The following is a 27,051-nucleotide window of genomic DNA, read 5'->3' as shown; positions in this document are numbered from 1 at the left end:
TCTGTCAGCACTGTCATAAATTTGACTTAGCCTCAGGAAGACAGGATTTAACCGCTAGGTTAAGTAGGAATGTTAACACCCTTGAAAATACGTTGATTTAAAAATATCTCCTGTATAAAACATTATATAATAGTTTTGATAAGTTTAATAGTATAAATAATTTCAGCTCAGACAAGATATAATTAGAATTTGTTTTCCTTTTTCTAAGTTTTAAAAAAAAGTCAGGTGAGGAATGGTACTGAGGGTTACTGCATGACCTTTAACATGGAGAATTAGTTACTGCATAAGAAATTCACCAGGAATGTCAGGAAAGCTGAAAGGGAGGCTGGCCTGCAAATGATTGACAGTTGGTAGGTAACATCCCTCCAAGGGAAAAGGGGGGGGGGGATGAGAGGGGAGAGGGGAGGAGGAGAGGGGGAGAGAGGGGGAGAGAGGGGGAGAGAGGAGAGGGGAGATGGGGAGAGGAGGGGAGGGGAGGAGAGAGAGGGAGAGAGAGAGAATGAGAGTCTGTTGAATGTGTGTGAGTGTGTATATGTGAGTGTGTGAGTATGTGTGAGTGTGTGTGTGCGAGTGTGTGTGTGTAGCACTGTCTCCTTGGGCAGTACTCACCACAGCAAACAGAACACACTGGAAGTGTCCTGGGAGAGTGTCCAGTGCAGGGTTTGTGAACCGCCAGTCAGATTCATTCGTTGTCCTCTCCATTGCAGTGTTAGCACTATGGAAGGGGCTAGAAGCTGAGTTTAGGCCCCCTCATGTGGAAAGTGTTTATAAAACACTTGTGAAATAGTTCATTATCACTATTATCTCTAAAATGGAGAAAGGGAATAAAACTAGTGTCAGTTAAACTGTTCATAATCATAACCAAGCTGTACCCCAATGTTACTAAATTATTTGGCAAGCTAGATAGATGCTGTTAACAAACTTGGAGGTCTTTTCTATGTGGTTCAGTTCTTGCTTCTTTTGAGCTCTGCCTAACGCTTGGCTGTGCGTCCCTGCATCTGTTTCTGTCGGAGGCCAGATGAAGCCTCTAATGATGATTATACTAGGTTCCAGTCTACAAGTATCATTAAGAATCATTTCATTGATTTTTTTTCCAGCTGTGTCTAGTTCTATCCTAGGTCTCTGGGCTATCCAGTGTCCAGCATGGACTTCCTCCCATGGTGTGGGTCTCAAGTTGGACAGTCATTGGTTGGCCACTCTCACAAGTTCTGCATCACCTTTGCCCCAGCACATCTTGCAGACAGGACAGACTGTGGGGCGAAGGTTTTGAGGCTGGGTTGGTGTCCCAGCCCCTGCCCTCGAACCCTTGCCTGGTATCAAAGGATGACCGGTTTAAGCTCCGCATCCCCCATTACTAGGAGCCTTCGCTAGGCTCACCCTCAGATTCCTGGGAGTTTCCATTGCACTAAGTCTCTACCTGAATGCTCTCCACTACACTTGTCTCTCCCGGTACAGAATTAGTACTGTGTAGAATTCCATGGTGAAACGCCAAACTCGTTTTTAAGACAATTCATTTAACAAAAGAGCACTGCTCATACCATACGATACCTAAGACATGCAGCAAGACTCACAAGAAAGCACTTTTGCTGGCACGAGAAGCAAATCTGAAACTACGATTATCTGGGACACGTGTGCAGTTGTTCCAGTGGGAGTAAAATTCTGCCCTCCAATATAGACACATCCCTGAGATCTCTCTGGTGTGATTTTAAGATACTGGCATCCTGGTTACTCCTTACTTCCAACCTCTCTGTGAGGTAAATTGGTCCAGGCTCCTGCAGAAAAGTTTGTGTTCTATGTCTACTTAGATATAAGTTTATCTTTTATGGTCCCAGGGTTCATTGAATCTGCGATGAGCAGTTCTCAAATGCATTTGTAAACCCCACGTGCGCTCCCCCAACTCCAGACTAAGCCAAATGGCAGTCTCTGCTTGCAAGTATTAGAAGTCCACGTTCTAAGCTTCTGATTCCATCACTCACTCTGCCCCGCTTCTTACACACTCCTCAGACAGATTCCCTCTGCAGATGATGTCCTAGTTCAGCCAGTGACAGCTCCGTCTTTCAAGGTCACTCAGTCTGAGATACCGTAGTTGGCCGGGGCTCCTCTATTTGTGTTTTACTCTCCACCACTGACTTAGCTGATCAAATCTTATGAGCTCTACCTCAGAACGCATGGATCTCACTTCGGCTGCTGAAGTGTGTGTTCCCACCATCTCTCCATGGGGTTACTGTAAACACTATCATCCTGGAAACCCCTGTGTCCATGGCAAGGCAGCCTCCCTTTCTAACCGGAGGAGATGATGGTCCTCCTCTGTAGACAGCCGTTGGTCTCCTGTCTGCTCACAATGAACGGCATCCCTGTGTAGAAGTTGCCGTGGCCCCACCCTCTGCTCCCCTGCAGACCTTTCTGCTTTCTGCTTGCCCTACTTTCTTGACCCCAGCAGACTAGACTCTGCTTTCCACACATGGGTCCCTTCACTGACTCTCAGATGTGCCAGTTGCTCTCCAACTCCAAACTTTGATGCTTCTTGCTCCCTTGGCTTGGCACTTGCTTTCCTCAGGCATTTCCTCAGGTGTCCACTCTGTTGTTTACAGATCTGTATATTTGTTGTCATCACAGAGCGGTCTCTCCTCTGTGCCCTGTACTCATTAGCTTCTCTGAGGTCTCCCCTCTGGACCCTGTATTAAATAGCTTCACTTCCTCTAATAATCTCTCGCACTTGCTTGCTTTTTTTGTCATGAAAGTTTCTCCTGGTTTAAAGTCAGAGTGCAGGGTTGATCCCTGTGGTCAGAGGTGCACCTCCATCCTCCAAGAAGACTTTCTGGAGCACAGTACAAGTGTCTGCTAAATGAATTAAGGCAAACCACACACACACACACACACACACACACACACACACACTTCCTATCTCTATAAGTATTTGGTTTTTAAGACATTTCTGGCAAGCAGCTATTGAATGTCGGTTTATTTTAATTAGGTGGGCAAAGTATTATAGCCAAACATTTGTCTTTGAGTTTGAATGACTAATCTTTGGTGTGCTAAAACCCACCAGTAACACTAGTGATAGAAAAGAAGACACTGAGTGAAATGCTACAAAGGGAAACTGAAAATGCTGCCTGAGGGTGTGTCCCCAGCAGTCTAAAGGAAATAGATGATGGTGTCCTCTATTTGCCTTGCTTATTATTAGATAAAGAAATAATACTCAGTGTTTTTGAGGACTCGGGGATGTTATCTAGATTAGGTAAACACAATTCAACTTTTTAGATAGTAATAGACATATAAATACCATTTTACAAACACTGTTTCCACATCGAAGGATAGATATGAAGATTAAATCTTTTATTTTACAAGGCTTTAAAGAAACATTAAACACAACCTTAATTATACATCAATGAAAATAAATCTTAAAACAAGAGTTTATGGAAATTACATATATCCATCTATCTTGAAAACTTTTTGAAGAGTGAGGGGCAGCTACTGAAAAATCCAGGTCCAGCCCATACTGGGATTCTAATGCTCCTTGTGCCTCGCACACGAGCTCTGTCCACCAGAGAACTGAGTACGTTTGCTGCGTCACTACTTTTCAGAGAGATGGCTTTCTCGTTTCGTGACAGGTAAATCAACTGGATTCCTAAGAAATTAGTTCCACTCAGCATTTTTAAAGAATAATGATGTTCAGCAATAAAGTGATAATTAAGATCAGTGCTATCCACCCAAATGAAGCCAAGACTCTAAAAATACATATTTGCAAATAGTGTACATTAATGAACATCAGCATACATCAGTGAATTGTTAAGACTAAGAACTATTTCAATAAACAGGTTAGAGATTATCAAAGTCTAGAATATATTTTTAAATGAGTGACAGAAAATGATTCAAAAATAAATTTCTGTGTTAAAGAATTATTAGAAAAATATCATAGACTCTAATAGAAAACAACATTTGGATCCATTGAAAGTGCAAAGATAAAGTATTTACATGGGTTCATTGTTATTCTGAGAAAAACACACTCAGGATGAACACATACTACTTTTGCTATGATAAATCAATTTTCATTATGGAAATGTCATTAGACTTATATGGCTACATATAATAAACAGGATTTGAAACACATGAATTGTATAATATCAAAATCTTCTTTGTCTTTTTTAAAAAGCAAAAAGAAATATGATTAGTTACTGGCACTTACATTCACTGTTTTACCAAGTAGGTAAAGGCTTTGAAATCTATATGCTATATTTTGGTCATTTAATTCAGCATACATTTAACTTACTCTGGCAATTTAAATATATTATTAATAGCTTAGTTGTCACTGTATTCACCTGAAAACTTCATGTTGCATGTTTCAAAAATAATATCTCGCTTTTTTTAAAGTTTTTTTTTTTTTTACAGTGGCTACGTATTTGAAAATTTAAGTAGTCAATAAATATCCTCCCTTGTTATGTTTTAAAAATAACTAAGGTGGAATCTTTGTGCATATATTTCAAAAGCTTGGTTAGTATATTAGAAACTACACCAAACTTAAAGATCAAAGTTATTGCTTAGACAGTGCATGTTGTACAGTCAGTTACTCCATGTGACTGACTGCATGCAGCACTTCAGATTCCACCCAAGAGCACGTTTAAGTGTGCAGCTGGTTGTTTCTCTCTGAGTGACCCCTTTTTACAAGGATAAAGTGAGTCAAGATGTCCCCAGAGCCTTTTAATGTGACCTTTGACACCCACAAGTAACGAATTCCAGGGACTCACGTTTGGCTAAAACTGTATATATTCTGTGAATTTCTAAGAATGAAATAAGCAATTGACTACTTAGGATTAAAATGTATAATATTTAAACTACAATTCCAAAATTCATCCTAATAAATAAATTTGTTCTAGAAAAGTCCGATTCCTAGGAAGTTGACTCCGCGACCACAGTATTGCTTTGGGATGAGGATTGGCTTTTAAAGTATAAACCAGTGGTTTTTCCCTTACCATGCCTTTCCCCAAGGAAACCGTACAGTAGTCTAGCACCTTACATCACAAGCTATTGTGCACAGAGAGCAGAGGGAGATGATAAAGCAGCTTTTGTATCGCGGTCTAACAGGCTATAAACAGTAAGTGAATTACCACTAAACCAAAGTCTTCAGGGCAACATTATTTTTCAATTGGAGAGGGAAGAGACATATATTAAGCTACCACATGTTTAGGTATTTTTAATGCCATATTTTGCATTAGATGAATAGATTTAGCTATACATATTGTCCCTGCCCCCCAGTCCCATCCCTGCCCTTCTTCTTGAGAACTACAATGCTTTAAGTTCTTCTTAGACCAAAGGTAATACTGCAGCTCTTGGCTGCAGAGGAACTGTACCTGGAAAGACTGGTATATTCTCAAATGTGTATATTTAGCCCTAGTGAAAATAAAACTTGCGTGAATAGAATCTAGCTTGCTGAATAATTTAGTTTTTAGTATAAAAAATAATAAAAATATTAGGAAACTTTTCAACTAATAAAAAGGAAAGGTTTTGCAATTATAATGTATAATTGTCAATATTTCCAGTGCTTTCAAGCATTCCTCATATAACAGCAACATAGGAGTCTTTTTAGATCTTTTCAGCTTTATTCTAGAAGCTGTAAAGCTTTAAAGGAAGTGTTTAGCCATAGGAAAGGAATATAAACTGAGACATATGGTAAAGGGCTGAAGGAATTCATTGTCCTTTTAGATAGTCAGTACCCAGAGAGATGAACACTAGCAATTTATGGCTTGAAATTCTTGGGCCTAATCATCATCTTGGCCTGTTTGAAGGAGGACTTGTAGCCACCTGGCTGTGCCTGGCTTATACCAGGCCAGGTGCCCCAGAAAATCCCATTACGGACACCTTTGTATTTCTGGTGGTAATATTTGCCATTTAAGTTGGCAGAGAGACATGAATCAAACCACCAGCCTGAGCTGTAATAGAGCCCACAGTTCCCAGAGGGGTACCGATCGTTGTCTCTGTCTGGGGTTGTGAAAAACCTCAGGTCATGGTTGTAGTGTCGACTGAAACGCAAGGCATCCCCTGCCGTGCCATTGTAGTTACCGATGTGTAATCGGTATTTGAGAAATTCATTAGCCACATAAAACTGATCATACAAGGCATAAAGTGTGAGACCATTAAAGTCTTCAAGATCTATTCTCAAAATCATTTCCTTACTCTTGGTCAGAAGATGAATTTTATCATTGCCCAGCCAAAATTCTCGTTCAAGGTTTCCAAAGCCGGCTTTGTAGTCTTTCCACTCTCTGGTGAAGTTGGTGCTGCCATCAAGGCGAGCCTGCAGCACTGTCCAGCCTCCACCCATGGTCTCCATGTCACAGTAGACCTCAAAGCTGCTGTTTCTGTGATCAGGGGTAACTCTGTAGGTCCCACTGCTTCTCCTTCCTAGCACGTAGTGGTCGGAACAATCTTTGTATATTAGATGTTGAACTGGAAGAGGGAGGAATGAAAAGCATAAAAGCATGAGGTTTTATTAGTCAAAGCTATGCATCTCAAGGATTCTCAGACTCAACAGCAATTGGACAATTCACTTGCACTACAACTTATGTGATAGTGGAACCTGGCTCTGATACACTCTGCTGAACCAGGTTAACAGATGCTAACTAAGGCCTCAGAACCAACTGGTGTTATCAAGTATACAGGACTGCCTTGAATGGCAATCCTGGTGGCAACACTAACAGCAAACAGTAGTAAGAATAAGTGTATGCAGGTTTAATGAGGGTCGATGACCTCTAGAAACTCTGCCAACTACTGTAACAGTTTTCCTTGAACCCACACAGCAACCTTTTGACGTGGATATCACGGATATCACGGCCAGCTTGCTTATATAGTGACTTAGTCTCCCAGAAGATCAGGGAATTTTCCCACAGCAACTAAGTGTTAAGTGACAGAGCTGGGACATAAAGCCAGATGTGCCTGACAGAGAGTTTTAGTCTCATAACCATTATATTCCTCTGCCTTAAAGTTGAGAGGAGTCCAAGTCTCCTAGGATACAATCAGCAATTGTTACAGCAATTGTTACAGCAGACTTTACAGAAATCGTTGCATATGATCTAAATGTCAGCCTTCAGTGCACAACATTGTTCAGAAACCTATTCTTACTTCACCTGAGATTGACATAAAATGGTTCCAGTTTTAAAACGGAGGGAGGGGGGTTCTCCAATAATATGGCAGTGTTATCCTGAATTTATTATTTAGGAAGGTATATAGTCAGCCAATATTTCACAGTTTGGTTTCTAGACGTAGCAGCAGGGTGATTATAATTATGCTCAGTGTAATCATTTGGTGGTTTTTGTAGAGATTAGAGACCAGCTATTTGTTCCCAGTTAATTTTAATAAAATTTGAGTCAGGTAAAGAAAGTTCAATATAAGATTCCTGTAAGACACAAAAATCTGTTTGCATGCCTTTAGAACTCTGGAGAGTCCTAAGCTTCTAGGAGAAAAGTAGGCAACAGAATATTTTTGTGTCATTACAAGTTATATGTCATATTTAATATACACCTTGTGATGTCTCTTAAACATGAGTGTCTATTTTGGTCATTAGTGATAGCATTCTATGACATGATGACCTACCATCTCTAGAGATTCCAAATGAAAGTTATCCCTACTATGTCCCATCGACCTCACAGTCAGGATGAACACAGAGAGTAACACAGAGGTAACCTTCTAGGGTGTGGCAATGCATCCACAAAGGTCCTAGGAATCCAGGAATCCGGTCACAGAAGGCAGTTAGGTCTGTGACCTTAAATAGTGTTAATGTTCATTAACTGGGATGGTGAGGATGCATGTGCCACTAAGTCTCAACCCCAAAAGTTCTACACATGTGCTCACACACACACACACACACACACACACACACACACACACACACACANCACACACACACACACACACACACACACACACACACACACAGAGAGAGAGAGAGAGAGAGAGAGAGAGAGATGCTTCCATGTATAAACATCTCCCATTCTCACTAGATATTTGAGAATCTAGCACAGCAGCCTTATAAAGCCCATCAGCCACCCAAGACCTGATTCCCAGGAACCTAAGAAAGCAGAGCCAGGAACCTTGCCATACCTGACCTGTGTTCAAATCTGTGTTCAGATTCCGGGAGGAATCTGCTTCTGCTTGTCTGTTGGTCGACCTAGCAGGGAAGGTCTGGAGGCTTGCAAGTGGTCTCTAACGAGTACAACGAATAGGATTTTTGTACTTCGATCATTTACCATTTCTGTTGTCTCATTTGAGAAAATACTTGTTTCTCCTGCCATGACTTAACAGGTGAAAGTCTGACTAACTTATGCTCCCTCGGGTTAATGTTTATGGCCACTATCTGGCTATACAGCGTTCATGAACAAACTGTATGACCCTCATTACACCTACCCGGCTGTGACTGCATGTGTTCTTGGCTGGGACACTTGGAACACTTGCCATCCAAACTGTTGACCACAAAGGTTAGATTTGCCACTTTGTTGTCCACGTAGTTCTCAATGTTGTTCATATTTACGAGATGGAGCGTCTCCAGGCGCCCCTGCAGCCCCTGGATCTGGTCCTTTGCATTCTTCAGCTCTGAAGACAGCTTGTTCACCTGACTCTCCAGTTCCTGGACTCTATTGTCCTCGGCTGTCTCTGCTCCATTCCCACCGGGATCTCGATGGTCGTCAGCCTGCAACTTACAGTCCTGGCAGGATTTCTTCAGACTGTCCACTGCTTCCTTGAGGGTCCGCACTTCTTTGAGCACCTCCTCCATGCTGCCTAGCTGCTGCGGGAGCTGGATGGTCAGTGTGGGCAGGGTGAGCTGGAAGGGGCACTGGCTCCCCTCGCACCTCCCGCTGCCCTCCAGCCTTGCGGGGCAGGCAGCCTGGGCGCTGGCATCCTCCAGCCCCTCAGTCAGGTTGTGCTCCTCCACCGCTCGGCAGACAGCGAGGACGGCAGAACTCAGCCACAACCAACCAGGAAGCCTCATCCTTGCAGTGCGGCAGCCCAGCCTGACCAGGCGCTTTAATAGTCACCGCCGCCTGACTCAGGCGTTCTGAGTTCCCAGAAAAGGGCGGGCGCATTTGCATCACAGTCTCAGAAGCCACACAGGAGGAGAGGGTCCTCAGCAAGCGCAGCCGGCCAAATGCTGTCATCTCCTGTCAGTCAAAACTATGCACAATAGAATGCCTGCCGTGGGTGCCACGCATTGTATTCAAGATTCACCGTCTGGGTTTTTAGTAAAGCACAAGGAAAGTCTTTTGTTTAAAAAACAGTTGTAATACCAGTGCCCAAAAGATACCATATTATATACTTGGTCCACTAGTGGGGAACGAGTTGAACCGTCTGTAAATGTCACCAAAATGGAAATGATTCTATTTCCTCGCTAGTTTGGGAACCTGTTTTCTTTTTGAAGGCTAGACTTTGTGTGAATTCTTAAGTACTTAAAATTGCCCCTAATCAGAACAAAGGACCGCTCTTTAAATGGATTCTCTGTGTGTGTCTCCCATCTGTTTGTAAAAGGGAAGAGAACTGGCAGAAAATACTGCTGTTTTCTTCTGACTGTGCAGGATATGTAATCGTCAGCGGTTAAAACACTTGGAAGCACGTCGCTCGGGCATCATAGGCAGTGGCTGTCCTTCCCCATCACTCAGCTCAGGAGCTCTCTTAAGTTCATTGTGCATACTGACCTCATAAGATTTCTTATTAAAAGGGATTTTATTACTTAAAAATTATTTCAGCGTTACTGACATAGATAAATCCAAATTCTTTCTCTGTACCAGTTAAAGGCACTCTGTAACCTATCTCTTATTTATCTAGACTGGGTTTCAAGTAGCTCAGGCTGGCTCCTAAAATCTCTGCCTCTCCCTCCTAAACACAGAGATCACAGGTGTGTACCACCACGTCCAGTTCTCATATTTATATCTCTAACCAGATTTCCCAAGACTTTTCTCTACTGCCTCTCAATTCTAACTAAACTATTCTCTTCAAATTCTCAGAGCAGGGCAAGCAGGTGCACTTTCTATCTGAGAAGCCTGGAATGTTGGCCTCCAATTGGACATAACGGGTATTGGCTTTGCTGAGCCTTCCTGCCTGTTACCAGTGCATGAGGAATTTGAATATTTTTTCTCATATAGAAATAACCTATACAGACTGAATGTGCAAAGGGGAAATGTGGTGTATGAAGAATTTGTCAGACACACCTTATACCTTGTCTTACAGCTCCCTCCGGCTCCTACTTTCCCTTCTCATTCCATCCCATATATCCAAACCAATGTTAGACCACAAGTTCATCCTTTAAAATACCCCATTTCATCCTGCCCTCCTTAACCTCTCTCAGGCCAAGGCACTCCCTTGATGTAAGGGAGAAGTGAATAAATGGATAATTTTAAAGCGAGGAAGAATGACAGATTTAAGTTGCCTCGAAAAGTGGACCTGTATAGGATTAGATTCTGGCACCTTGTTAGCAAGCTTGGGCGCTAATCTCTGTTTACCAGTCAAGAACTTACCACATATCTACAGCATGCTCGCCGACACCTTGCTCATCCATCCATGGACTCATCATATTCTAGTGACCGTGTATTCTATATGAATACACAGCATTCTCCTGAGGACGTGGGCCACACTAGTAAACCACCACTACCACCACCACCACCACCACCACCACCAACAACAACAACAACAACAACAACAACAAATGCCTTTGCTGTTTTAGATACTGAAGGTCTCCTGTTTTCTTCATGACATCTCCCAGCCTGTACTTAGGACTTTCCAATAAAATCCTAAACCCTTTTGACACGTTGTAAATGGGACAGAAGCACAGCTTTCTGACTCTTGACATGGGCTCATTGTTCATCTGTTTGAATGGGAGATTGGCTCTTGGAGTTTGTGGTTGACTCTTGAGTTTGCAGTATACCACCTAATTCTCAAAGTGAAAGTGGAAAGCCACTTTGTTTATCCATTTCCTTGGCATTGTCATATGATCTTCAGGATTTTCAACTTAAAAAAAATCATTGTCCCTTACTGGTGTGGTGACATCCACTGTAATCTCCTCTCTTAGGAGGCTGAGGCAGAAAGATCAAAGTTTCAAGGACAGCCTGAGCTACATACACAGCAAGATTCTGTCTCAAACTACAACAGATCATCACTGAGATGATCAATTTGTCCTTTGGCGCTTCTGTTCCTTGCACTGATGGAGCATAGCATGGCCAACTATCTTCATTTCCTGTAGTTGTGGTAGACACACCCTACGAGTCAAGCTAGGACTATTGTGTTGGATGACTCAAAAACTATACTACTCTGAGTATGCCCCTAAATGGTCCCACAGATCTCAGAGTTCTTATGGTGTGGGTCTGAAATGCCCATGTGCTACCTGCTTGATCATCAGGGTGGCACTACTGGGATGCCCTGTAATCTCTGAGGTAGTCCTGGGCAAAGGTCTGTCTTTAAGTGGTTGGAAGTTTGTTGCTATAGGGCATCACAGGACCCCAAGCTCTTATTTCCTCTTTCACTCCCAGCCATGAAGTAGACAGTTGTCATTATTCTATGCTCCATCAGTAAAGGGACAGAAGCCCCCAAAGGACAAATTATCTCAGTAATTTATTATAGCTATGGAACACTAACTCAGATTCCAAATAAATTTTATTTATTTTTATGTATATGAGTGTTTTGACTACACATATATTTGTGTACCATGTGTGTACCTTGAAGGCCAGAAGAGAGCATCAGATACCCTGGAACTGAAGTTATAGATAGTGAGTCTCCATGTGGGTGCTGGAAATTGATCCCAGGTCCTCTAGAAGACTAGCCAGTACTCCTAACTACTGAGCCATCTCTCCAGCCACACAAATAAATTTGGATGAGTAGACAAACTTTCAAAGATGAAACCATAAATAACTGAGGACTATGCATTTTTATAAAATATTTGGCTTTAAATTCTTAGAAAGTTCTTTACATTTTAAGTTGGAATAATTAAATTGATTTTACCAATTTTACCACTTGCATTCCTTAGAGCTTTGTTTTGTTTACATTTGGCATTTTGAATAATATATTAATACAAATGTATATATAAAAATAACAAATGCATATATTTGTATATCATATATAATATGTAATGTGTTATATAATCTATGTAACTTCGATTATAGAATTTTGCTTAAAACATTATTTCAGTATTTTAGTTCATTGCCTAGTTATGGAAAAATGAAAATATCAAACTAATTCTGTGCTAGTGGATAAATTATGCAACATACATGACTTCTGGAGGCCTGGCTTTATACTCCTAGATATTCATGATTAGAAGACTCCAAAATCTCTGAAATATATATTAGCATGTAAAGTTTTAATAAACTTAAAAGGTCACGTCCACTGCTGCTGATAACTCAGGAAACTGGAATAAATATTGTATGTTTAACACCCAGTGCGGAAACACCTAGGTGGTGCTTCTCCTACGGCCTTCACTGGAAATATTTTTAGAAAGTTTTTACAGATGTAACATTCTGAGGCGAAGCCTTGACTTACTGTGTTTCTGCTTCGATGTTTTCTGTAGCTGGGGTTGCGTCCTGTCACCTACTCACTGATGATCCTTATCACAAGCTGTGAAACTTCCCAACTCATTTCTCCCCTCAGCCTGTCTCCACGGCTTGTCACCACTCCTGCCCCTATATTTGTCACATAACTGTTCTGATTGTGTTTACATGAATGATACGGGTGTGGATCCTGGTCCTTGATCAATGAATCAGTTGCAGTGATGGCCACTGCAGACAAAAAGATAGACACAAGTTTTATCAGTCACATATAAATTTACAGTAAATACTCACCTTGTTACTAAGATCATCTCAGAAGATACCTAGATGTGAGAAACAGAGCAATGTGATTTTAGTCAGTGAACCTTAAGACAGAATGTCTGCTGACTCTCAGGCCCTTAACAGCATCTTGGTGGCTATGCTTGGCATTGTCACCTGGCATGGGGGGAAGGTCACCTTAGAGATCTCCTTTACAGGTGAGCCTAAGTGTCTGCCCAGTCTCTGGTGTCAATAGAAAAGATGATGCCTGTGTGTTTTCAGAAGCTCATTTCCTCCACAGGGCTCAGCACTAATCTTGGAGATAAAGGACTTTAAAAAGAAAGAAGACAAAACAAACAAAAAAATGGACGCATTGCTGACTTCATGGTGGGGTGGGCAGTGGTTTAAAGTTAGGAGCAATGATTTTCAAGCCCGAGTCAGTTTTGGGTAAAAGTGATTTAGCCTTTAAGTGGGGTTCACTGAGCAGACCCTCCCTGTATGTCCCTGGCTCCATCCACCATGTCAGCTTTAGCCCCACTATTTAAATAATTGTTTTGTTTTTAATTTTGTACACCTCTCTCTCTCTCTCTCTCTCTCTCTCTCTCTCTCTCTCTCTCTCCCCCCCCCTCTCTCTGTGCATCTGTGAATGCAGGTACCTTTGGAACCCAGAAGACACTATCTGGAGCTGGAGTTAGAGGTGCTTGTGAGCCACCTGTTGTGGGTCCTGGGAAATAAGCACAGGGCCTCTGCAAGAACACAGTACCAACACCCTGTGCTCACCCTGTTATTTTTGTCATTGTTGATTGGTTGTTTGGTTTTGTGTGTGACAGGGTCTTTCTATATAGAGCAGACCAGCCTTGAACTCACAGAGATCTACCTGCCTTGGCCTCTTGAGTACTGGGATTAAAGGCTTGGTTTTTCCCCCTGCTTTTTATGAAATCAAAAGTTTTAGAATCATTTGATATAAATTAGACCACAAGGTTGGCACCAGGTCTTTAGAGACCCCACAGTGGTGGCTCCCTGAGCAGAGCAGAGCCTTTTGTTTGCTCCTTCACCAGCTTTGAACCCTTTCCCCTTAATCCTCCTCCCCAGCTACCTCCCTGCCCCCAGCCCTTCCTTCACTAAGAAGGAAAGCGAAAGGAGGACTGAGCCTTTCTTTACAGTGAAAGGTTCTTAAAAGAGAGCCACTTCCCCATACAAATAGCATAGTAACTTTCATAGGTCTAACATTTAATGAATACAGGGCTTATTAACTGCATGAATGAAAGATTCTGCAGACCATACAGGACAAGGACACAATTTTAGCTGAGGATACTGGGCCACACCTCTAACCCCAGTATTCAGCAGGCAAAGACAGGCAGATCACTTTGAGTTTAGGCTAACCTGGTCTATATAGTAAGTTCCAGGATAGCCTGAGCTACATGGTGAGACCCTGTCTCAAAAAACAAACAAACAAACAAACAAACAAACAAAAAATCGACAAAAACAAACAAGAAAATAAGACAAAACAAAGTTTTATTGTTTATGTCCATAGTCTTATGGATACCAGGTGTCTTAGCTTGGGATTGTTTTATCTTTTAATCTCTGCTACTTCCCTCTTTGTCCTTGATGTTTCAGGTCTGTGCTTCTGAATTAGGTGAACGTAAAGAGAAACACTTGCTTTCAGCAACTAAAAAGCATGTGCGTGCTGTGTGGGGGAGACTCTCCTCCTGTCTAGCCTGTTAGGCGGCTTAGGTTGCTCCTCACTACTCCCCAAACACACAGCATCTGATGCTCGTTATGTGGTCCATCTTTTCTAATGTTTCCTCCCATCCCCACCCAAAATAAATCCCCACAGTAGACGGAAATACAGTGGAATGGAATGAAGTCTATCCCAAGGAGATGAAGGAATGGGAGAAGGGTTACAGAGAAACAGCAGCAAGAAGTGGGGAAATGAAAGTGAACCTGAGTGGTGGGATGAGGGGGGGGAATATTCAGAGCCTCAGAACATCAGACAGAAGCCGCCCCTCTACTCCATGGTGGCCAGTCTTTGGGATAGTTGCTTCAGCTTATGTGATAATGTCCATTGACAAAGTTAAATAAACTTTTAGGCTATCCAAGTTCCAAATAGCTCAACTTTACAAAACTGCACATTTTTAGCCAACAGACACAATCCCCAGATGTTGCAAGGAATGCTGCTGTGAACTGTTTGCTATCATAACAATACACTATAATTTCTTGAGCTTTCTGTACTTTAAAGTGCTGTTAGCATAGGAAATTGCAAAACTAGCATTGTTGGGTCTGAGGAGAATTATGTAACATAACATAGAACAAGGAGCTGGTAGAGTTTATTCAGCAACTAGAACTATTACATAGCTGTCTGCAGCTGCCTTCACCCAGTGCCTTAAAACCTCCATAATGTTCATCCTACCAGCATTGTCCTTCAGAGCTGAGGGAAGCCATCAGCCTGACAGACACTGCAAGCATGGCCTAGTGTTTATGATTATTTCATCCAGATTGTACCTTTAATGTTAGAAAATTAAAAAGAAACTCCTATGAAAATAGGATTTCTCCACATCTAAACTAAGTACAGTGTTCTGGAGAATGTAATACAATTTCCTTAAGTCTTTCAGAAATTATTGAGAGTTCCTAAATGTGCTAGCCACATACTTCATTGGATATGATGTTCCGGTTCATCACTGTGGTGGTTTGAATAGAAATGCTTGCCCCCCGCCCCAGACGCCCATAGACTCATGTGTGTGAATGCTTGGCCACAGGGAGGGGCTTTGTTGAGAAGTATGGCCTTGTTGGGGTAGGTTTTGCCTTGGTGGAGGAAGTGTGTCACTGTGGGGGTGGGCTTTGAGGTCTTTTATATGCTCAAGTTATGCCCAGTGTGGAACATAGCCTCCTCCTGCTACCTTTGGATCAAGATGTAGAATTCTCTGCTACCTCTCCAGCACCATGCCTGCCTGGACACTGCCATGTTTCCCACCATGATGATAATGAACTGAACCTCTGAACCTGTAAGCCAGTCACAATTAAATGTAACCCTTTGTCAGAGTGACCTTGGTCATAGTGCCTCTTCACAGCACTAAACCCGAAGATACCTAGTGTATAATAACCTGTGCCTAAAATATTTTTCCATTTGTCATTTTCATACAATATACATTGAACATATTCTTTCACCTCCATTAACTCCTCCAAGATCCCCTCTATCTCTCTACCCACCCAGTGTCCACTCTCAAAAAGAAAAACAAAAAACAAAACCAACCAACCAAAAACAAAAAAACTCTAGTAAGTAAAATAGATAAGAAAACAATACCAAAAACTACAGCAGAAAACATGGAGTCTGTTTTACATTGGCCAGCGACTCCTGGGCAAGGGACTGCCCTCAAGTATGTTATGCTCAGTGACACTCCACTGGAGAAAAATGATTGGCCCTTTCCCAGCAGATACCAATTGCAAATGCTTTCTTAGGGCTGGGACTTTGTGCCCATTTTCCCCTCTCAGGGCTGGGATTTTGTCTGGCTTCAACCTGTGCATGGCTTGTGTGCAGCACTATCACAGTCTCTGTGGGTTTGTACGTGCACCAGCCCTGTTGTGTCTGGAAGACTCTCCCTTCTTGGAGTCTTCTACTTCTTTTGGCTTTTATCATCTTTCTACCTCCTGCTCTGCATGGATTCCTGAGCCTGGGGCCAAGGATTGATAGAGTATTCTACTTAGAGCTGAGTGTTCCAAAGTTTCTCCTCCTCTTCACATTGTCCAATGTGAGTCTCTGTGCTAATTACATCTACTGTAAGAAGTTTCTCTAATGAGCAGTGCACTGTATAGCAATACATCATTAGGAGTCATTTTGTTGCTTTGATAATATAGCAGAATAATAGTAGTTTTTTTTTTTTCTCTTAGGGTCCATGGCCTACATAGTCTGAGGTTCTTGGCCTCTTTAGCAGTGCCAGATATGAGTTCTAACTTACTGAGAGAATCCAATAAAAATTTGACTCCTGGGACTTTTGGGATAGCATTGGAAATGTCAATGAAATAAATACCTAATTAAAAAAAATTGACTCCTTCCACCACATAGGTTCCCAGGTCAACAATGGCAATAAGTGCCTTTGCCAGCTGAGCCATTTAGCTGGCCCCTTGTACACTTTACAGAAAAACAGAAAACACAAAATAGCTAGCAAATGTGAGGCCCTAATTCAATTCTCAGTACTGTAAAAGAGAGAGGAGAGAGAGAGAGAGAGAGGAGAGAGAGAGAGAGAGAGAGAGAGAGGAGAGAGAGAGGAGAGAGATTGGTGAAAGAGGATGTCGAGGAAAAATAGAGAGGGGGAAACATATGTGACAACTGAAGTCATACTACTTTCTTTGTTATAGTAAAGTATACATAATATAAAACTTGATTTTAATGACTAACTATCTAGTACTTAAGTCCATTAAGTACATCCACACTGTTGTTCAGCTCCTACACAATTCATCAGCAGGACCACTCGTCACCCACTGAAACTCCACGTCACGTGGAGGTAACTTCCTAGTCGCCGTCTCTTCATTCTCCCTAAGTAAGCATCGAATAGCCTCTTTCATCATTGGAATTGTATAATACTTACCATTTGTGTGTGGCTTACTTCATTTAACGTAACGTCTTCACATTTTATCCATGTTGCTGGTTGGTATCAGAGTTTTGCTATTTTATGAAGGCTGAATTATGCTACGTTGTTCATCTCAATTTTTTGTGTCTGGATCTTTCAAAATTAATTTTTGTTGATACATAATTTTTGTGTACACTTGTATGTGTACATTGGGTATTAATCAACACAAAATAATTAGTATATCTCATCCCCTTAAAATTTTCATTGTCTGGTGATGAATACATTCAGAATCTCCTTTTGTAACCAGGAATTGTGGTAGTGCCTTGAACAGTAGCACTCGGAAGCTAGAAGTCTAGGCAGCATGAGAGCAACATGAGCTACAGAGCAGAAATCTCAGAGGAATAAAGGAAGGAAGGATGCCTTTATTTTGAGTTGTACAATGCCTTGTATATTCACCTTGCATATAGCTCCTTTTAAAAGTCTTTGTTAAGACTTACTAATTATGCATCTTAATAGGTTTCATTGTGGCCCTTCCATACCTGTATAGAACACACATTAACCCAACCATGGTTTTCAGATTCTGCCCATCTTACCCACCCCAAATCTCTAGCAATCACTATTCTCCTCACTGGTCAACATTGTTTTTAGCTCCCACATATGAGGTAGATCGCGGGGGGTACTGGTTTGTCTCTGTCTAGCTTGTCTCATTCAATAATGTCTTACAGACTCATTCATTTTTCTATAAATGTTAATATTTCATTTTTCTTTGTATCTGAATAAAACTCTATCATATATATATTATTATCTGTTGCTGGGCACCGAGGCGGATGCATGTGTTACACTGCTCTGAATAGCACTGCAATAAATACGACACATAGTATCTCTTTGGTATGCTGACTTCATTTCCTTTGGGTATAAACCTGGGTAACCTTTGGATATTGTCTTCGTTTCCTTTCCTGATGCTGCAATAAAACATTTCGACAAAAGTAGTTTAAAGAGACACTGTTTGTTTATTCTAGTTCAGAGTTCAAGGCTACATAGTCCATCATGGCTGAGAGTCAGGTGAGAGGAGCTTGAAGAAGAGTCGTGAATGCACGCTCTTGCTCAGCTCTCTTCTCTCATGCACTCCAAGATGCCAGCCAGAGAATAGCAACACTCACACTAGGTAGATCTTCCACCCCAATCAACACAGTGCCGGTAATTCTCCACCAGCTTGCTGGGGTAGGGGCATTTTTCAGATGATTTTAAATGTCCAGGTAACAGTTAATCCTAACTACCAGGCATACTCCAGTTGGATTGAATGGTAGCCTGACAATTTTGTAGTTTTGCTGAGTCTCTGTGCTTTTAGCCATAGTAGCTGTAGTCATTTACATTTCCTCTAAGAATGTGTAATAGTTAATCTTTTCTGAATCCTCAAAGTCCCACCTCTATACCCCTGCCCAGTCATTGGCTGTTGGCTCTTTATTGCTTGGTCATTACCATGTAAGCACAAATCAAAACCCCAACATCTCACCCCCTTTGTCCAATAAGAAAGGCTCTTTTCTCTCAGATATAAATTGAGCACAACCATAACAATTATATAAAAGTTATAAAGCATAATATATAATTAACACCCAGTACATCATATTTGTCAATTAGATAAAGTACTCTATCATCTATCCTGACTTTAAAAGTTTACAATTCTATATCTGAATTGTGTTCTGACTTTAACTTGTACTATCATCTGAAAACCATCCTTTCAAATCTCTATCATCTTCCTCAATGCTAAACAACTTAAGTTTGATTATGAGACTGTAATTAGTCTTCAACCTTGTCAGAAGTCTGAGAATGAATTAGATATACCTGAAAGTATAGGAAGCACAAAAAACATAGCTTCTAGCACTTAAACAAATTGTAGAGATAGCTGACTACCTGGACAGTCACCTATTCCTTAAAACATTGGAACATGTGTCTTCAGTTTTCTGGTCTAGCATAATCTAACAGACCTTAAATGAAGCAGGAACTATCAAGGACTATTTACTGTGCATTGGCAGAGCTAAGTTGTTGACTATCCTGCAGTGTATGTCCTTTCTTGGACATTATTTTGTCTGTAGACGAATTAGGGCAGTTTTTATCCAGTGGCTAACTTGCCACAACTAGAGCAACTCCATATGGAGGTTTTGATGCTTAATTTCTTCTTTGAACCGTCAAGGGGTTGTTTTGAGTTGGGAACAATGTATGTTAGCTAACCAACATTGATTACCTCACATATTTCTGGATGATTCTGGGAATTTTTCAGCTATGGTCACCACAGTATATAGTGGATATACACTGTGAATTTATCCCTCCTATTCACCTGAGATGTTGTACCTTCAGCCATCCTCTCCTCAGTTCCCAGCTGGCAATCACTCCAGCTCTGTAACCATCTTCTGCTTTGTATGTCTGTGGCATCAACAGTCTTGGCATTCACATGTAAATGAACCATGAACCTTTGTCACTGCCCTGTGTCTGTCACTCTACTTACATAGTAGGTTGTTGCAAATGATAGGGTGGCCATTTTGCTAAAGGCTGAATAGTATTTGTGTGCTTAAAACTTGTCTTCTTTATCCACCCATTTGCTGATGGGGCACATCAATCGATTTTTTTATCTTGACTATTGTGGACAGCGCCCCACCCCCTGCCCCCCTGCCCTGCAATCTCATCTCCTTTGTATATATGCACAGTAAATGATTTTGCTGGGTCCTTCCCCTTAGCTTTATGAATTTACCTTTTGAATTGGCACATACTACTTTAGACTTGACATTATGTGTGGGGATAAAACCCAACTTCAATCCCTTGTTCAATGGTTAATGAGCTGTTTCAGTACAGGGTTTTGATGAGTTAAATTATTTTCTGCTTTAGCGTCAAATGCCACATTTTGTTATTTGTTGAATTTCACGTAAGTGTGAGATTATATTCATAAGCCTGCTAGTTTCTACATTGATAATGCTCTCTTCATCATAGAGTGTAAATAACATACCTTAAATCTAAAAGGGGAAGTTCACATGTGTCACTATTTTTACCTTTCATTCATTATTTGAACTGCTTATTAGCTTGCATTTTGAGAAATCTCAGTGATTATTTTGAGAATTAATTCTTCTTGACATATTTTATTGTCCTCAAGCATTTGTCTAAATCTTTGTGTTTTCTCAGATACCTTTGTGGTTTTCTTTATAAGAATGCCTCATGGTTCTGGTTCTCTTGACTTTTAGATTTTGTTATCTTACATGCTGCTATTGTAAAAGATTTTCAGTTGCTGTTTTAGTATTTAGTATTATTTTGTATTTAGCATTTTAGTAACTAAAAGTCTGCCCTGTGGAAGCTGGAGAGATGGCTCAGCATTTCAGAGCACCCAGAGGACCTGCATACAATTGCCAGCATCCACGTGGCAGCTCAAAAATTCCTGTAACTCCAGTTCCAGGGAATCCGGCCTCCTTACACAGATGTACATGCAAGCAAAATACCAATGCACATAAAAGAAGAATAAACAAGTCATTTAAAAAGTTAAAAAGAAAAAGAAGTTCCTTTGTGTACATGAATTTTGTAATGGTTATCAAACTACAGGTATAATACTTATTTGCATTTTTGTGGAAGGCCTTTGTCTAACAGTCTTTTCTTTTTCCTACATTATTTTCTTCTTTAAGTACTTTGTAAATATTTCCTGAATTCTTTGTGTCCAATAAGCATGCTCCAACCAGGTGAACCCTTTCATATTTTGGTGTTAATGGGAATCTTCTTAGATTTTCTTAATTTGACTGGACAGTGGTGGCGCACATGCCTTTAATCCCAGCACTCAGGAGGCAGAGGCAGGCAGATTTCTGAGTTCAAGGCCAGCCTGGTCTACAGAGTGAGTTCCAGGACAGCCTGGGCAATACAGAGAAACCCTGTCTCGAAAACAGCAACAAAACAAAAACAAACAAACAAAAAGGGATTTCCTTAATTTGGGAAGTCCGGGCCATGTGCCTACAGTTTGCCATGTGGAACAGTCAGTTCTCAGTGGTTAGCATCTGTGCCCCCACAGTAACATAGTAACCCAACAGATTCCCTTAGTTTCTTCAGTCTCATAGATATGTCATTTTACATACCAAACTCCTATTTTACAATGAGCCTGCTGTTTCTTTTAGCAGGGTGTGCTATTTGTAGACAGGAATCTATAGACCAGAGGCGTTTGTTTCTGCTGCATAGACTTTGTTTCTATTCTTTTCAATAGAAAGAGCTGGAAAAGATAAATATCTCAAGATAAAAAATATGTCATGCTCATATTCTAAGTCAAGAACAGAAAATTGACATAACTTTTTTATTCTTACAGATGTATATTTTTATACATAAAAACACTATTTTACAATCACCCTCCCATAATTACTCATTCACCACCCCACAAGGGAACATAATTGTTTCAGAAGAATTCTACCAACAATGTGACTATAAAAAACAGATGTGGATATTTTTCCTTAGGAAACGAACTAGTCGTGATTTCTTTGAGAATTGCAATGGTCTCTTCATCAACTGAAAACAGTTATGTTCAATTTTTTAATTTCAGTGATTGCTTTTAGATTTTATAATTAAGTTATTGTGTTATTCTAGCTTATATCTACGAAACAGAAAGTGCTGAAAGAATTTAATCCTCTGCCTATAGCTTATCCATCCTGTTTCCTCCATTTCCAATCATGACTCTATTTTAAGGTTTTTTTCTTTTTCCTTTATATTTATAAATGCCTTTTCTTTATCCATAAGGTAGTTCTGACTTTAATCGTTTTTTATAATGGTTATTTTTTATTTATAGGTCATTTAATATTCTCATCTCCTAATTTTATGATTAAACTAAAATGCCATCACTTAGTGTGTCCTCTCCCACCTTTCCCTTATACCTAGAATTAGTTGGATTGCATCTCCTTCTGCCTCCTTGAGTGGTCTTCATACCTCTCCACCTGGACACCATGGCTCTCTTTCTTGTTCTGTCTCCTTGCCATCACAAGGTTATTAATTTCTGAGTTTCTCTGCTCCGCAGAATAGAGTTGTGATTAAGTCCCTGGAAAGCCTCTCACTGACCTTCTGACCCCACACAGGGTTTTTTTCAACTATCACTTGAGTTTTCTTTCCTTTATATAAAATTTGGGTTATAATGCAGGTTTCATAATGTCATTATAAGTACTGGATGAGATGATATGTGGATAGCACATAACATCATATGTGCTATGCAGCAGTAGTTCGGGAAATAAAACGTCGGCCACTTGACACAAGATGGAAGAGGTGATTATTAGTTCATAATTTTATGTGGGTATTAGTTTGGTAAATATTTACTAAATCAATTTTTTTATTATTCATTTAATTAGTGACTACTTATTGAATATTATCTCCTAAGCATTCTTGTTTATATTTATTCAACAAGAGTTTGAGTCCACATGGGTTAGGTCTTCGTGATACCGTGGTAGAAAAGATAGATGTGGTCCCAACCTTAACAAGATTTTTTTTCAGTCTTCTTTCTTGCTGAAAGTCATTTCTAAGTAAGTATCTTTGCTCTGGAAGTCCCCTTAGGCGTCCCCAGAATGCTGGCACTTGACATGTCTGAAAATAATGATCTCATCTCGCTACATTACTGAATGCTCAGTTCCCATTTTATTCAAACTTCTACTAAAATAAAAACTGCTGGGCAAGTTGTTCAGAACTCTTCCGTACTTCCCTTACAAACTGCAGTTTGGTTTGAAATTCCAACAACTATAGTATCCAGTGAATCAAGGCTGACATTTACAGAGAGGAAAAAGGTCTCTATGGCAAACAACAAAATTTAGCTAACATGTCTGCTCTCAGTGTCTCTCTAACCCTCTCAAGATTTATTTTCCATTGCCCCATTCTGTATGTTTTATTCCACTGAAACTAAACAGCAAAATCTACATCAATAATATTTGAAATATAAATAATTTCTATAATATTTTAATTCATCAACAAAGCATCACATTTAGGTTTATGTGATCTTCCCATTAAATTATACAAAAACAGCAAAAAAAAAAGATCTCTGAAAGTATAAAGTATTAGATCTGAAACCTGGGGCAACATGCTCAAACGGCCTTTTCCTCAGAGAGGAGAAAAGACAGGAGGAAAGGAGAGAAGAGAGGAGAGGAGAGGGGTGGAGAGGGGAGGAGAGGGATGGAGAGGGGAGGAGAGGGGAGGAGAGGGAGAGGAAACAGGGGATGGGGGACGGGGGACCGGGGACGCCTCCCCGAAGCTAGCACACCAGGTTTTTTTTTTCAGTCGGTTGAATGGTATTTTAAAGGTAGATGAATAGGTAGATGGGGTGGGTAGATGGATGGTTCCAATATCAAATATCTACCTAGTCCATAAAAATAACAAATGGTAGAAATGACCTGAGACTTACTATGAAACATGTGTTGACAGAAGAGGCAGGTTGTACTTCTAAAAGGGCAGCCCCATCTAGTACCTGCAAATGGCAGTCTCTTTACAATAGCAATTGTTTGATTGATATTCGAATGTGAATCCAGTGTCATCAAATTTAATAAAAATTTCACTTAGAACCGAAAACTTGGGTTTTGATGGCAAAGCCTAATTTTTTTTAAGTTGACAATTATTTTTTAAGTTTTCAAAAATATGCACATTGAAAATACATGCAGTGGCTGAGGAGATGGCTTAGTCAGTAGAGTACTTGCAACACAGCCTGAGGATCTGAGTCCAGATTCCCAGCACCTACATAAAAAGTGGGTATAGCATAGTGAATACCTATACTTGCATAGAGCATACCAATAATCACATAGAGCATACCTATACTCTCAGCACTGGAGCTGGGAGACAAAAACGGCTCTGGGGCACAGGAGCCGGCCAGTCAGCTGAACTGGTGAGCACCAGGCTCGGTGAGAGACTCTATCCCAAACAATAAGGTGGTGAGCAAGTGAGGAAGGCTCATGTCAACCTCTGATCTACACACACACACACACACACACACACACATACACACACACCTCTAGTGTGTTTATACAGTTGGCTGCTAGTTTACCATCTCTGCCACAAATTGCACCATTATAATGTGGATTTACATAGTTTAAAAGCTATAGATGCTATTTTACTTCCTTCTTCAGATATGAAAATTTATATAAATACTTAACTTATCCTTAAACGGTTACAACCAGTTCAAAATAACTGGAAATATGTCAGTTCCTTGAAGTGAGGCTATTTATGTTTGCCAGAAAACACATTCAGTTTTTTTGTAATAGTCAATTTAGTGAACTAGAAACAGATGTCTTTGAAGAAGTGTTTGCTAAAATCTATTTAAATTTTTCATTTATTTTTATTACTTTGTTTATCAAGGTTGGTATTAAGTAAGAAAAACTATGGTTATCTCATGGCATTCTGATACAGTTTTCTGTGCTTTTTAAAAAGCTATGATCAACTGAAAAAAAAAAAACTAGGTCTTGATTATAAAACTAAATTTCCTGGTAAATTGTGTTAATTTTTTTCATACCCACCCTTTTTGGGGACATTCCAGGGTAATCTTCTATTTAATTCCCAAAGGGTATAGCTATTTTTGGTCACAAGCGAACTGGAACGTTTGAAGAAATTTAAAAGACAGCTAACTGGTTCATATTAAGATAGTATAAAAGTTCTTAACTTCCTAAAATATTAATTTTATAAATAACCATTGAGATAGTAAAAATTTATTTTTACTCCCCCTCCAAGAGTGTTTGTTAGAATATAAGCATCCAGCCAGCCATTGCATCTCATGACTTACTGATTTGGTCCACAGCTCTACTGAAGTTGTTAGTGACTCTTATTCATATGCTCTGGAGGTGGCCACGTTGAGGTGAGGATGTTCCCTGGGTAGCAAGCTGTCTGGAGGTAGCCACGTTGAGGTGAGAATGCTCCCTGGGTAGCAAGCTGTCTGGAGGTAGCCACGTTGAGGTGAGGATGTTCCCTGGGTAGCAAGCTGTCAGGACAAAACATTTGGTATGTTCTTACTCGAAGGCTCTTCCATTTTGAGTTTGTATATATATTCTATACACAGTTAGGTAATCCATAACGAAAATCAAGTTGATAGCCTTTTAAAAAAGGACTACACACACACACACACACACACACACACACACACACGTGCGCGTGCATACACTCATGCATGCACTTTCTAAACTGACGATGGTGCATTTCTGAGTGACTGGCTTAGACTCTGATGTCCTCCTTGGTCATTTTGGCCCAGACCACATGTGTATGTAGAAAGAGAAAGCCACACATTGTGACTTCCTTCAGTGGGATGGCCTCCGGAAGCCATCCCACATCAGACTGCCAACGTGTGCTAAGCGTGCACTGTGGGTCCCAGACGGAACTGCTCCCTGCCTCCAGAGAGCTTCCCCCTAGTGAGCATGGATGGATCACCATGATGGGATAAGAGCTCTCACCGAGAATGTTTGTGATACAGAGGCCTCCTCCCTTCAACGTCCAGAACTTTGGTGTCAGGCAGTATTCTAAAACTCAGCATATATCAAGTAAACAAAAGTGCCAAATACATTCAGACCCAAACATCTGTAGAACCCATGAAAAACCTCATTCTGGGGTTGTGAGTTCGGTCCCCTGCTTATGCAGCAAATAACAGAGTGAAGAAAACGGAACGGCTCCCGTACAGCTGAAGACAATGGCAAAAGGTGAAGTTAAGAAAAAAATTCCATTCACAGTAGATTCAAAATGAACAAGAGAGCTGAGAGTAAATTTAATTAAAATAAATGGTTTGTCCAAATGATGCCAGGATGTGAAGGCCTGTCACAGTAAATTAGCAAGAATGAACCTCACACGTCCGCACAGCCCATCCCCAAGTTCCATTTGATGGTATTAAAGCAGAAGTTGAAGCTGCAGCTTTGAGGTTTTTGTTCTTTTTTTAAAAAAGCGTGCCTGTGATCAGCAGAGAAAGGCATCATTGTCCACCCCAGTCTGCCTGCTGGGAGGGAGTAGGGAGTTCTCCAAGTTGCCTTCCAGGCCAAACTCACGGTTGCAGATGGACTCTGGCAAAAGCATCTTTCAAGTAAGAAGGGGCCCAGCAAAACAAACGAAAGCAAAAACAAAACAAAAACAGAAAAACAAGAAACAAAACCACAAACCCCTGACTTCCTTTGTTGTGTGGAACACCTCTGCCCTCTGCCTGAGCCTGCCCAGCCTTGAGCTGGAATGAACTGATGGACAGCTCAGACAGCTGAGAGAGGTCGCACTCTCAGCACACAAAAGGGGCCCTGAAAGCTGGGCACCCACAGCACAGAAAGCAACCACATCCAGAGATACAGTCTGATTTTAATCTGGGTGCGCCCACACTTGCAGGGCAGCCTCTGTCAGCGGCCGTCCTCTGAGACAACAAAGAAAGCTGAGTAGCCAGCTGTGCACATCTCCGTGCATTCGTGTTCTTTGCATGAGCAACACTCACGCCAACCACCAGCGCACTGGCTCCCCTGCACGGCTTTACTGCCCACGTCACTCAAGACCTTTGCAGGTGCAGCAGAATTGAAGCCTCTGTGTGTGTGTGCAGGACTTGAAGAAGTAACAAAATTCTAGGCCTTTAGGTCGAGGCTTGGGAATGTAACCTTTGTGACTCTTTGCTCCAAGGTATGCTAATCATACCTTGATAGCAACATTCCTTCCTCCACCTACCTGCTTCCTGGGTTCAAAGAGTGTTCATTCAAAAAAAGTCACCCTGACCAACGCCGGAAACTGCC

General features: G+C 40.9%; 2 protein-coding genes across 2 annotated transcripts in view; one reads left to right on the top strand and one right to left on the bottom strand.

The window, feature by feature from the left end:
* Ccdc146 (coiled-coil domain containing 146) overlaps positions 1–27,051 on the top strand; it is a 124,835-nt gene that overhangs the window by 38,302 nt on the left and 59,482 nt on the right. The gene's annotated exons all lie outside the window — the stretch shown is intronic.
* Fgl2 (fibrinogen like 2) lies at positions 3,316–9,052 on the bottom strand. The gene is made up of 2 exons (XM_021163158.2): positions 8,395–9,052; positions 3,316–6,441 (listed from the first exon to the last, which is right to left on the bottom strand). Exons 1-2 carry the CDS (start codon positions 8,975–8,977, stop codon positions 5,735–5,737), a joined length of 1,290 nt encoding a protein of 429 aa, XP_021018817.1. The 5' UTR covers positions 8,978–9,052; the 3' UTR covers positions 3,316–5,734.

Source organism: Mus caroli, chromosome 5 (assembly GCF_900094665.2).
Source record: "Mus caroli chromosome 5, CAROLI_EIJ_v1.1, whole genome shotgun sequence".
Lineage (NCBI taxonomy): Eukaryota > Metazoa > Chordata > Mammalia > Rodentia > Muridae > Mus > Mus caroli.
The sequence above is the reverse complement of the archived record's forward strand: the minus strand, read 5'-3'. Positions and strand labels throughout refer to the sequence as shown.